Genomic DNA, 12,880 nt, shown 5'->3' on the forward strand with positions numbered 1-12,880 from the left:
CTGTGTTCTATAGGCAACCAGTGTGCTTTACGCATGAGAGGGGAAACGTCGTATTTTTTGGCGTTAAATATAATTTTTATTGCGGTGTTTTGTACAATTTGAAGGCGTCTTAGTTCTTTTTTGTTATGCATTTATAGAGGGCATTGCAATAATCAATACATGATATCACTAAGGAATGGATTAGGATGTTTAAGGAAGAAGGTTCTAACAATTTAGCAAGTGATCTGATCATTTGCAATCTATGGAAACATTGGACTATTAAACTAATGTCTCCATTCCTGTGGATTTACTGCAGTGACCACGGTTTACTGCGGTAAACGGTCCCCATGTCATTCTCTAGCACAAGGTTTTATTAAGGCACAACACAGTTCTGTATTCTGTCTCCACCTGCTGGTAGATGGACACAAATCCATATGCCCTGAACATACTTGATGTGCATGACAAGGAAATAATTTTTTTTCTAGGACTGTGCATCAATTAAAAATTTTAATCACACAATCGCATAAAACACTCCCTCATATTTCCTCCTTTACAGTTCAGTATAGAGATAGCCGATGTAAATTCTCAAAACTGACATATTTTAATTGTTAAAGTAAAACTAAAATCATTTCTTACCTTTATTGTATGGTGACACTATCTTTCTAATCATCTCATTTCCCTGTCTCTAGTTCTGCTTCCCTTTTCCCCCAGCACAGTTCTGTACTGTGAACTCTGTTTCCAAGGCCTCTTGTCATTTCATTATTGCTTGTTTCTCCTCTTTCACTTCCTGCCCTATATATATCTTTCACATTCATCTTTCTTCCTTAGATCTATTTAGTTTCCATTTCTTTTCCTCCATTCATGGGCACTGTCTCCTCAAGTCTCTCTTCTCCTCCCTTTCCCATCCTCTCAATGGGCACAGTCTTTCTTTTTTATTTTTTTCCATCCCTTATTTCCAGCATCTGTCCCTTTCAAACTTCTCCACTACCCATGGTCCGTGTTCTCTCACATTCACGCTCCTTCTACCCACCCCTCTTAGCCCTCTGATCTTGCCTTTAAAGCTGCAGCTTCTCTGATCTGGCTGAAGCCTGCCCCTCTGTAGCACTGCAACATTTAAAGGCAAGTTCAGAAGGCTCAGAGGGGCAGATAGGAAAGTGGGAGAACACAGCTACAAGCCTAGGCTGTGGCCTTCCATTTTACCAGGTCACTTCTGGGCCCCATTGCTGCTTCTCAGAGCCTCTCCTCTCTTGCCTTGGACTCCAAGTGCTGTAGGCTTGTACCTTGACCATTATTTCTGGGTCGCAGATGCAAGGCTTTGCCTTCCCTATACCAGCAGTCTCGGGAGCTCTTCTGTCTGGCATCTTTCTCTTGCCACAGCAGTAGGATTGCCCCGAGACATGGCAGACAGCCTCTGCAGCCCATGTGAGCAGGGAAATGGGGCAATGCTGGTTGGTCGCAGGTGAGGGAGAGAGACCTGCTATTAATGTGTTAAATGTGCAACCCTATTTTTTCTTTTCGCAATGCACAACTTCTGATAACAAACATAACAAGGTGGTAATTAATTTGATAAAATCTAATAAGATGTTCTAGTGCATTATGTCTAGTAGTCCTGAATGCTAGGGTTATGCATTTGAACCTGCAAGTTGCTTGTAGAATGCTGTCAATCATCTTTGAACAAACAAACAGTGATGTCCAAGATCATCAAGATGATTTTTATTTAAAATCTCAGCTTTTATTGATATATTAGCTCGACATATGTTTTGGCCTATACGGCCTGCTTCAGGAGTCTTTTTAACTAACAGATTTTCTTTATTGTGGAATATACTATATTCCAATTAAAACATCAAAAAGATGCTGTCCTGCATTCACTTATACATGTGCTAACAAGCAAACGTCCAACGACCGTCTTTTAAGCCCACTCGTTGAGGTGCGTCGCTGGTATGCTCTCAAAGATACGTTGTTAGTATGTCTTGCCGTAGAGGCCGAAACACTTGTCAAGCCAATATATCAATAAAAGCTGAGATTTGAAATAAAGAGCATCTTGATGATCTTGGACATCTCCACTGTTTGTTTGTTATTTTGTGGAGGTGATTCTCCTGTTTTTTTTTGATTAATCATCTTTGAACTCCATCTCCTTCCCAGGCAGCTGCTCCTGCCCCCTCATTTTTTTTTCTGCAAGCAAGTTGCTCTGAAGTGTTTCTAATCTGCTCTGCAATTTTATTATTTATGGGTATTTTTTCTTAATATGTTTTTTGGGTTGTTTTTTGTATTTTTGAGGCACAGTGCCTTTGGAGGCTCAGTGCCTTGAGGTTCCCACTTGTTGGGACCTCTGCCTAGGAGAAGACGCAGATACATATTGCGAAAGTCTGCTGCTTGCAGGATCAGCCCTTGGAGACACCTAGCTAGCCAGCCTGCATTTGTATTTTTTTTGGAGCTCAAGGGCCGTCCCCTGCATAGTTGATTGCATCTCCGATTTATCAGGAGCTTGAGTGCAGGCTGTTTGGCTCTGTCCTGGCTTGGCTGGGCTTAATAGTGGGCTGCTTACATGGTTCTCTCCCTCTTTGCAGCGTGTGATTTTCTGGGGGTTGAGGCTCAGTCCGACATCAGTCCGACTGGGAGCTCATAGATCAAGTTCATCCAGTGAACCTATGAGGCAGAGTTCTTCTCCATTTGTCCCAGGTACACTCCTAAGCTGAAGCAGGCAGACACATGACACAGTGAATAAGGCTATTATATAGCCTATGGAAAAAATCAAGGGTTCTTCACAAGTGAAATGTGAAAGTTTCTACAGCCAGAGCCAAAGTCTTCTATCTCTAGAACCCCTTACCCTGCATTTTTTTGTGCTTCAGGAGAGTCCCCATGGGCCGTTTTTTGCATGATTTTGCTGACGGCCATTTTGGATTTTAAACAGTCTTTATTTATTTATTTATTTAAATAAAGCCTCCATCTGCATAAGAACCCCTTCATTTTACTTAAAATCAATAGGGATGGACTCAGGCCTTCGTACCCCTGTATCATGCAGGTTTGTACTGGCTGGCTGGCCGAGGAGTGTCCATGTCTCCTGTGCAGCAGAGCACGCCGAGGAGGGATGGGAGCCTTAGGTTCAGCTGGGTGCAGCTCCAGGACTGAGGATCTATAGGAGGCACGATCCCAAGGAAATAGACCCTTTCCATAGCCCTCCGAAGGTGCATTGGCTAAGCGCAGACATGTGGTTGCTACTGAGCAAAGGAGGACCTGCAGGAGTTCCCTGCTGAGGTTCTTGAGACCCTCAGTGCAAGACTTCACCTTGAATTTTGTGAGCCTTAAAAGTCTATTTGAACTGCTGAGGGTCATCAGCCTCTATATTAAGCGCAACAGAAGCGGTGGAACAGGCGTTCTCCCCTCAGCATGCACCCTGACCAGACGAGAACACAGAACTTGACCAAGATGCTCAGTCTTACATGGACTAGAAGGATGGAAAGTCTGATTCCATGCCATTATTGTCCCAGGATGCAGTTTCTCTGGCAGAGTCTGGTTCTCTGCATGAGAACAGCGGTACTGGCTCTGGACCAGGGGAAGACCCGACGGGGCACCGGCTGTTCAAAGCCTCTGAGCTCTTGAGCATTATATCTACCTTGCTGCGCGAATTGAAGCTGGAAGTTTCTCCAGTCTCCTCATCGCGGTGCTCAATTATGAGTGGCTCAGATACTCTGACTGCATTCTATTCATCGCATCCAAACATCACAAAGCTGATCACGGACTACTAGGAGTCGCCACAGGGAACCCTGCAAGTGGCTAAGACTATGTCCAAGCTTTGCCATATGGCTCTGGATTTCTAGCAGTTGTTTGTTCAGCCGAAGGTGGATTCGTTGGTGGCGCAGGTCACCAAATGAACCTCCTTGCCTAGTGAAGGAGATGTGAGATTAAAGGATACTCAGGATTGGTAAAGTAGACATGGTCCTCGAGACAATTTGAAGCTTAAACGTCTACTTCAAAAAATTGCTAGCCATGGAATCGAAGGTGCTGTACTCATGTGGATTAAAAACTGGTTGGCGGATAGGAAACAGACAGTGGGGGTGAATGGATAGTACTCGGACTGGAAAAGGGTCACGAGTGGAGTGCTGCAGGGTTCAGTGCTATTCAACATATTTATAAATGACCTAGAAATTGGCACGACGAGTGAGGTGATCAAATTTGCGGATGATACAAAGTTATTCAGAGTAGTGAGGACACAGAAGGATTGCGAAGACCTACAAAGAGACATAAATACGCTCGAGGAATGGGCCGCGAAATGGCAAATGAGGTTCAACGTGGATAAGTGCAAGGTGATGCATGTCGGTAACAAAAACCATATGCACGAATACAGGATTCCGGTGCTATACTCGGAGAGAGCCTCCAGGAAAGAGACTTAGGAGTACTTGTAGACAAGTCAATGAAAACGTCTGCGTAATGCGCAGCGGCGGCGAAAAGGGCAAACAGAATGCTAGGAATGATTAAGAAGGGGATCACAAACTGATCTGAAAAGGTTATCATGCTGTTATACTGGGCCATGGTATGCCCCCACCTGGAATACTGCGTCCAACACTGGTCGTTGTACATGAAAAAGGACATAGTATTACTCAAAAGGGTCCAGAGAAGAGCAACAAAAATGGTTAAGGGGATTGGGGGAGTTGCCGTACAATGAGAGGCTAGAGAAACTGGGACTCTTCTCCCTTGAGAAGAGAAGACTGAGAGGGGACATGATCAAAACATTCAAGATATTGAAGGGAATTGACTTAGTAGAGAAAGAGAGATTGTTCACCCTCTCCAGGGTGAAGAGAGCGAGAGGGCAGTCGCTAAAGTTAGAAGGGAAAAGATTCCATACAAACATTAGGAAGTTCTTCTTCACCCAGAGAGTGGTAGAAATCTGGAACGCTCTTCCAGAGGCTATTATAGGGGAAAGCACACTTCAGGGATTCAAGAAAAGGTTGGATAAGTTCTACTAGAACAGAACATATGCAGCTAAGGCTAGACTCTTAATAGGGCACTGGTCTTTGACCTAAGAGCCGCCACGTGAGCGGACTGCTGGGCAAGATGGACCACTGGTCTGACCCAGCAGTGGCAAATCTTATGTTCTTTGTCCCTAGGGATTAAGGTGGCAGCCTCAGCTTCCTTTGTGACACATACTTACCACACCTGACTGGCTTGAGTCTCGGCCTCGGAGGAAAACAAAGACCTTCAAATGCTCCTATCTGATGTGAACTATATAGCAGATGCTCTATATTACATCATCGGAGTCATGAGCAAGGTGTCAGCCTATGTTATCTCTGTGTGGTGAATACTCTGGATCATAGAGTGGGCAAGAGCTTCAGCCTCCAAAGCCATACTGAGCAGACTCTCCTTTCTGGGGAAGATTCTATTTGGTAAGGGTTTGGATTAGAGAGCTGCACGGGGACGACGGGAATCCCGCAGGTTCCCCCTTCGGGTCACAGGGATCCCGTGGGGACGCCCCCTAGGGTCACGGGAATCCTGTGGGGATGCACCCTAGGGTCGCGGGGATCACGTGGGGACGCCTCCGAGGGTCGCGGGGTTCCTGCGGGGCTGGATGTACTAAGTCGCGCAGCTTTTCCCCCTACCTGCTCTGCTTGCAGCACGCCACAGAGCCGAACGGAAGTCTTCCCGACGTCAGCGCTGACGTCGGGAAGACTTCCGTTCGGCTCTGTGCTGCGGGCAGGTAAGGAGAAGGAGAGTAGAGTAGCCTCGCGGCTCGAGTGGCTACCAAGGGAGGGGGGCGGTCCGCCCCGGTGCAGCACAGCCGGCCAGGTCCCCTTACTTTTGTGGCGCTTCCCCGACTGACCGACAACAGCCCCGGTCCGACAAACCTCCCTGCCCTTAACCGCAAATCTAAGGAAATTTAGATTCGCGGTTAAGGGCAGGGAGGTTTGTCAGACCGGGGCTGTTGTCGATCGGTCGGTCGGGGAAGCGCCACAAAAGTAAGGGGACCTGGCCGGCTGTGCTGCACCCGGGGCGGGGGAGAAGGATGCTGAAAGCACTGGAGAAGACAAAGGGGTGGAGAAGGACGCTGAAAGGCCATGGGGAAGACGGGGGGGGGGGAGGTCACTGAAAGCACATGGGGAAGACAAAGGGGTGGAGAAGGACGCTGAAAGGACATGGGGAAGACAGAGAGGGAGAAGGACGCTGAAAGGACATGGGGAAGAAGAGGGGGGAGAAGGATGCTGACAGGACATGGGGAAGATGGGGGGGAGAAGGATGCTGAAAGGAAATGGGGAAGAGAGAGTGGGGAGAAGACGCTAGCAGGGAAGAAGACAGAGATGCCAGACTATGGGGGGAGCGGAGGGAAGAAGATGGGTACCAGACCAATTTGGAAGGGGGGAGAAAGGGAGAGGCACAGTAACAGAGCAAATGGAAGACGCAGAAGGAAGAGAGACAGTGGATGGAAGGAACTGAATGAGAACATGAGGAAAGCAGAAACCAGGCAATAAAGGTAGGAAAATAATTCTATTTCTTTTTTTTTTTAATTTTTGCTTCAGGATAAAGTAGTATATTAGTTGTGTTGATAAAAATTTATAAACAAAAGAGGCTCTGGTAGAAACCCGTTTACAAAGTATGTATTCTTCCCAATTAATATTTCCAAATTAATAAAGTCTTTTTGCTTATTTGTAAATGGGTTTCTACCAGAGCCTTTAATTCAGTAGCATAATTAAATGAAATAACTATTTCTGAAGTTTATAGGGACGGGCGGGGACGGAGGGGATTCCTCACGGGGACGGGTGGGGACAGAGGGATTCCTCACGGGGATGGGTGGGACTCTGGCGGGGACGGGTGGGATTTCTGTCCCCGCGCAACTCTCTAGTTTGGATGACCAGATGGCCAATGTTATGGACTGTCACTCTAAGGCTTTGCTGGACAGCAGACAGCAGACCGCAGATGGCTCGGGATCTAGGAGAAGGGAATTTTCAAGGCTCTCAATGATTCTATCCTTATGCGAGAGGCCAAGTGACACAGGTCCTTTCAGCAGAGGTTCATTGGGAGCAGAAGACAGCAAGGCTCTGACTCTTACCCCTCTCCAGCCTCCAAGAAAGCATAATGATGCCAGGGAGGGGCCAAGCCCTCCCTCCACCCCAAGATAGGGGGCAGGCTGTTGGCCTATTGCTCAGTCTGGGCTCAGATTGGCACAGACCGTTGGGACCTAGAAGTTGTTTGAGAAGGTTACAAAATCAAGTTCTGTGCCTGCCCTCTGGACTTTTTTGTAAATTCTCTGGCCATAGAGTCAGTCCCGGACAAAGAATTGGGCTCAGACAGATACTCCATATACTTCATGCCAAAGAAAGGCTCAGATGACTGGAGACCAATTCTGGACCTCAAGTCAGTCAATGCTGCACTGAAAGTGCCATACTTCCGCATGGAAAACGTTCGGTCGGTCATAGCGGTAGTGGGAGATACTAACAACTGATGCCAGCCTTTATGGATTTTGGGGGGGTCATTGCAACAGGTACCCAGTTCAGGACCATTGGTCACTGGCTCAGCAAATGTAGTCCATAAATTGCCTAGAACTCAGAGCCTTTCGGCTAGTGGTGCAGGCACTGAAGAAGTCTCTGGAAGGTAAGGTAGTTGGAGTCTTCTCAGATAATGTGACAGCGGTGGCCTATGTCAACAGGCGAGGAGGCATCAGAAGCGCCTGTTACGTCTAGAAGCTCAACTCTTTTAGAGGGTGGAAGCTCATTTGCAGGCTCTCTCGGCCACGCACATAGCGGTAATGGAAAATGTGTGAGGTTGGATGTGTTAGTCCAACTGTGGCCGGAGAAAAGACTCTTGTACAAGTTTCCCCTGTGGCCCATGCTAGGTAAAATCATTTGCAGCATTGCGAGTCTCCAGGGTTGGTAGCCCTAGTGGTGCCCTTTTGGTCCCACAGACTATGGTATATGGACCTAGTTCATCTCCAGAGGGACAAAGGCCTCAGACTGACAGTCCAAGTGGATCTTCTCACTTGGGGACCGGTCTTTATAGAGAATCCTGAACACTTTGAGCTTACAGCATGGTTCTTGAGTGGGCTGCCTTGACTTGGTCATCACCACTCTGCTTAGAGCTAAGAAACCGTTGACTGTGGCAGCCTACGCTAAGACCTGGAAGTCCTTTCAGCACTGGTGTGCTGTGGATAATGTGGAGCCCTTACAAGCTCCAATTTCGGTAGTCCTGGAGTTTTTGCAAAATGGATTTCAGAAAGGTCTATCGGTCAGATCACTGAAAGTGCAGATTGCAGGCCTTTCCTGTTTCCATTCAGGGAGAGGGGAGGTTGAAGAGGCTCTCTGGTCTTTCACCAGATGTTGCCCATTTCATTAAAGGGGCTCTTCGGTTGCACTCTCCAGTGCGTCTCCCATTCCCATCCTGGAATCTTAACACAGTATTGCAGGATCTCAGTAGAGCTCCATATGAGCCCTTATGGGAAGCTTCCCTTCTGGATCTTATGGTCAAGACAATGTTTCTGGTAGTGATTACATTGGTGAGACGAGCCTTCGAGTTACAAGGCAGCTCTGTCCTGTAAGGACCCATTCCTTAAGATTACAGAAGCAGGGCTTTCCTTGTGCACAGTTTCAAGTTTAATATATTTGATATACTGCCTAAAAGCCTAGGCGGTGTACATAAAATGAATACATTTGTGCAAATGTTTTAGTTCCATCCTTCTTTTTAAAAAATATATCTTTATTCATTTTCATTCTAAAAACAGTGCATACAAAAATTGCAAAACAAGTTACCTGAAAAAAACAGCACTTATATATCCATCAGTGAAATACGTAAGAATAATTTTATCCCCCTCCCCCCTGATTTCAATATATTCAAGATACCCATACAATAGTACTAACAACTCATAAATAACACAGACCCTATACATTATCCTTCTACTTCCCACCCACCCACCTTCCCTAGAAGTAAAGAGTATAACCAAAAGTAAAGGGGAAAACCATTCAATTAGAATCAATAAAATTGGTCAATGGACCCCACGTCAGATTAAACCACTTAATATTACCCCTTTGTTCAGACATCATTTTCTCATAACGATAACACAAGCATATCGAATTCCATCAAAAAGTGAAATTTAAGCGGACACAATTCTTCCAGTTTTTCGTAATCATTTGGATGGCTAACCCAGTCATTATACCCAATAACCTGTTTTTATGTCTGTCTACTGGAGATGTAGGAGATAACAGCGTCCTACATAATACCGCTTCATATGACAGCGGAACCACAGTCTCCAGAATCAGAGTAATATATCCCCATATAGATCTCCAAAAACTTAGTATCAAAGGACAATAGAACAATAGATGATCCAGTGTCCCTATATTGAGATGACAGTGCCAGCATCTATTTGACTTAGAACTATCTAATTTCTGCAAACGAACAGGGGTCCAAAAACTTCTATGCAACCAAAAAAACTAGGTTTGTCTCATAGATGGTGACGCTGTACACCTCATCCTCCAAGACCAAATCCATGGCCATTGAGTAGCAGAAATCTGCTGCTTAATCTCAATGCTCCAAATATCTCTCAAACTTGTTTTTGGTTTCTTATTCATATAGCCAGATATTAATTTATACCACTTGGCTGCCTGATGCCCCAGCAAATCTGTCTGGAAACATAGGCTGGCAAGCTATACTGATTTTTGAGATTTCACCAATCAGGGAACTTAAACTGCAACCACTTATATATTTGAGATTTTGAAATACCGAATGATTGTTGCAGTCGTGAAAAATCAAGCATTTCCCCATTAGATATCACATCATCTAGCGTACGTATACCTGCCTGCAAACAATGCTTCCAGAGGATCTTAGAATCGCCAATTTGAATCTTGGAGTTCAACCATAAGGACTGACATGGATTTTTCTACTGGAATCTCCGTTAAGTTGTTAATAAATTTTAAGGTGCTCCATGTGGCAAATAATAGTTCCATCCTTCTTACTAAAAGCAGTCTCTGCCTTCTACATCAATCAGGAAGTCTGCCCACATTTCACGCTACAGAGTATAAGAAACAGGATAAAATGTTGCATTTGCTGGATGTCAAGCAAATGCTTCTCTGGTACCTCGAAGTTACCAGTGAGTGTTGCGTATCGGATCACCTTTTTATTCTGACCAATCAGGTTAAGAAAGGGAGGCTGGTATCTAAGGCCTCGATTTCCAGATGGATTGAAATGGCCATATGTGTGCTGTGGTAAGCAGCTGCCAATCGCATTGAAAGTGCATTCCACCAGAGGAGTTACTACCTCAGGGGTGGAGACTCAGCAGTTTCACCTGAGAAAGTATGTAGAGCAGCTACATGATCTACCCTTCATACCTTTACCATGTTTTATAGAGTAGATGGGGTAAGGTTCAACCAAAAATGCTGAGGCTGACAGATGGTAGTAGCTAGAAAAGATGCCGCTTTTGGGCCTTTGTTTTGAAGGCTAGCTCAGTGGGCCTGCCCTAGACTCAAGGGACTGCTTTGTTACATCCCTAACATTCAGGACTACTAGACACATTGCATTACAAAGAAAGATTGGGTTCTTACCTCAATAATCTTTTTTTGTAGATGTGTCAAGTAGTCCTGAAGCCACACTCTGTAAGTGGGCTTCACCTGCCTTCTCCCTTGGGATCATTTTGGCATTGGAGACTTCTCTGTCTCTCAGAAAAGATGAAAAAAGAAAAACACAACACGCAAGAAAATAAAGTCTGGTCCAAGTCTCTGCTTGATAGCAGGACATGGGAGTAGCTCTGAACTCTATTAGTGCGGGTTGCACATAGTTGTGGTTTCTGTTTTGATAAGTTACTTGAATGTTATAATATTCATTGATATGTTTGTTACAGAGCAGAACAGATTTGTACTGTCAGGGATTTTTTCCCTGTTTCCCTCCTTCCAGTTATGTCTATCATTACAGTGCTTCTTGATTACTTTTGTACAAACTGAGGGGGCAAGAGCAGATGCCAAAGAAGGAGGTGGAGTTCAAAGATGATTGACAACATTCTGCAAGCAATTTGTGGCTTCAGATGCATAACCCTAGCATTCAGAGCTACTAGACACTTCTACAAGAAAGAAGATTATTGAGGTAAGAACCTAATCTTGTTGTGATTTTTGTGATTCAGCATATGCAGCTTATGGATCTGAAGCAGGGTAGTTAGAAGGTAAGACAGGCTCCTACTGGCCATGTTACCTAAGCAAGGCCCTGGTGTTTATGACCACAGAGGAGACATAAGTCCCTATCTCTGTACACAGCTGGAATATTGGCGGGGGACCTTTTCCCCCATTTCCGTTTATATTACCCCAGCACACTCTGCCCAGGGTGTTGGTTGGCCCAACAGTGGGGTCTAATCAGAAGTCTGTTCCTGTACTGTCTTTATGCTTTCACATCCCTCAAGTGTTCAGTCATTTATTCACTTTTTTTATTCTGTACTCTGCAGGTAGCAAGAATCCCAAGATTACTTTAAAATTGGCAGAACTTCAAAAGGATAGCCAGGGGATGGTGAGTGAGCAGCCTTGGGAAAGTGGGGAGCAATAAGAGGCTAGAAGGGGGTTTCATGACCCCTAAACAGACAAAATGAATACTTTAGAACTGAGGGCACAGTATGTCGCAGAATCAATGATGTCTTCCAGTGAAAGAGGTGGGGAGAAAGTAGTATCTGAGCTTAAAGCCAGTAATTAGTCAGTCTGCATTATTTATTCTTTCAGTTTTGCAACTGTTTGACCAAAAGATGGCTTTTGTGCAGGTTGGATGGGCCTGGCAAGCTTTCTATTATCCCTTTCTGTTTGTTTGTTTTTTTTGTTGAATGAAGGAAGTTCAAACTCAGTGCTGGGGAGATTGAGCTTTCTGTGTTTTGGTTTTGTTAAATGTGGACTTGAGTGAACACTGCTTCCCGAGTGCTAATCTCTCTCTCTCATTAGAGCAGGGGTTTCTTCAGAGCTAGGGGAAGGATCTTACTTTTGCTTTCTGTCTTTATGCTATTTCATAGTTGATATATTGAGTGCTTATGCAACTTCCTGCCCTACATTTCCATTTGAATATTAATTTGTATTTTTGTGTAGATTGTATATGCACAGGATAAGGAGCTAGTCCTGCCCTTCACCACCCTTTTCCCCACTGTGGAGTATATTGCACGGGCTGGCTGGACACGAGATGGCAAATAGTAAGTGACTCTCTCCCTTCATCCAGGTGTGTATGCTTGTAGGGTCTCTCTCTGGTAATTGTCAGGATCTATTCCTTTTTTCCTTATGAAGTCAGAAAGTGCTTGAGAAGTAGATCAGAAGGGACGTGGCCCTTCTTTGTTCATGGTGTTCATGAATCATTTCCATTCTTTTGAAAGAGTTCCATACAAACTCTACTCCTGGCAGTGTTTTCATTCACCATACCATCCAGAATGGATGGATTATACCCCTCAGCCAATAGATGGAGACAGGGACTTAAATACTGTAAGCCCTGCCTTATAAAAGACATTATGTACACAAGAACATAAAAGTTGCCATACTTAGTGGGACAGACCGAAGGTCCATCAAGGCCAGTATTCTGACTCACCAGTTACCAACCCAATTCACAAGTTCCTGGCAAGATCCCAAAGAGTAAATCAAAGCTCTATAGTATTCTCTCTCCAGCAGATGATGAGGAGCATTCTATTCAGCAGAGGACTGGTTTGGTGGGAGAGCGCCTAGGTCCAGTTGGAGAACTGGTTGACTGTTTGAGCCTAGATAATTGAAGGGGGATCCAGGGTCCTGTCAGGGACAGCTGCACTTTCAAGTGATAAGTGGAGGAGTCCAAGTTTTTCTCATACCAGGGTGGACTTTATGGGAATTGTTACAGTCCCCTCCTCTGCTTCTCTTCAAGTGTAAATTGTTTAAAAGAAAATAAAATTATAGATAGAATCTGTGGAGTGAGTTGACCTGTACAGATGTTTTAATGTGTATTG

General features: G+C 45.0%; 1 protein-coding gene across 5 annotated transcripts in view; it reads left to right on the forward strand.

Moving 5' to 3' along the window:
* The window catches only part of DPP9 (dipeptidyl peptidase 9), a 96,656-nt gene that overhangs the window by 60,072 nt on the left and 23,704 nt on the right, over positions 1–12,880 (forward strand). For all 5 annotated transcript variants that reach the window (XM_033954909.1, XM_033954912.1, XM_033954911.1 and 2 more), the window contains 2 exons: positions 11,384–11,445; positions 12,006–12,106. In XM_033954909.1, the coding sequence (XP_033810800.1) occupies positions 11,384–11,445; positions 12,006–12,106 (163 nt within the window). The remainder of the gene's footprint in view (positions 1–11,383; positions 11,446–12,005; positions 12,107–12,880) is intronic.

This window comes from Geotrypetes seraphini, chromosome 8 (assembly GCF_902459505.1).
Source record: "Geotrypetes seraphini chromosome 8, aGeoSer1.1, whole genome shotgun sequence".
Classification (NCBI taxonomy): Eukaryota; Metazoa; Chordata; class Amphibia; order Gymnophiona; family Dermophiidae; genus Geotrypetes; species Geotrypetes seraphini.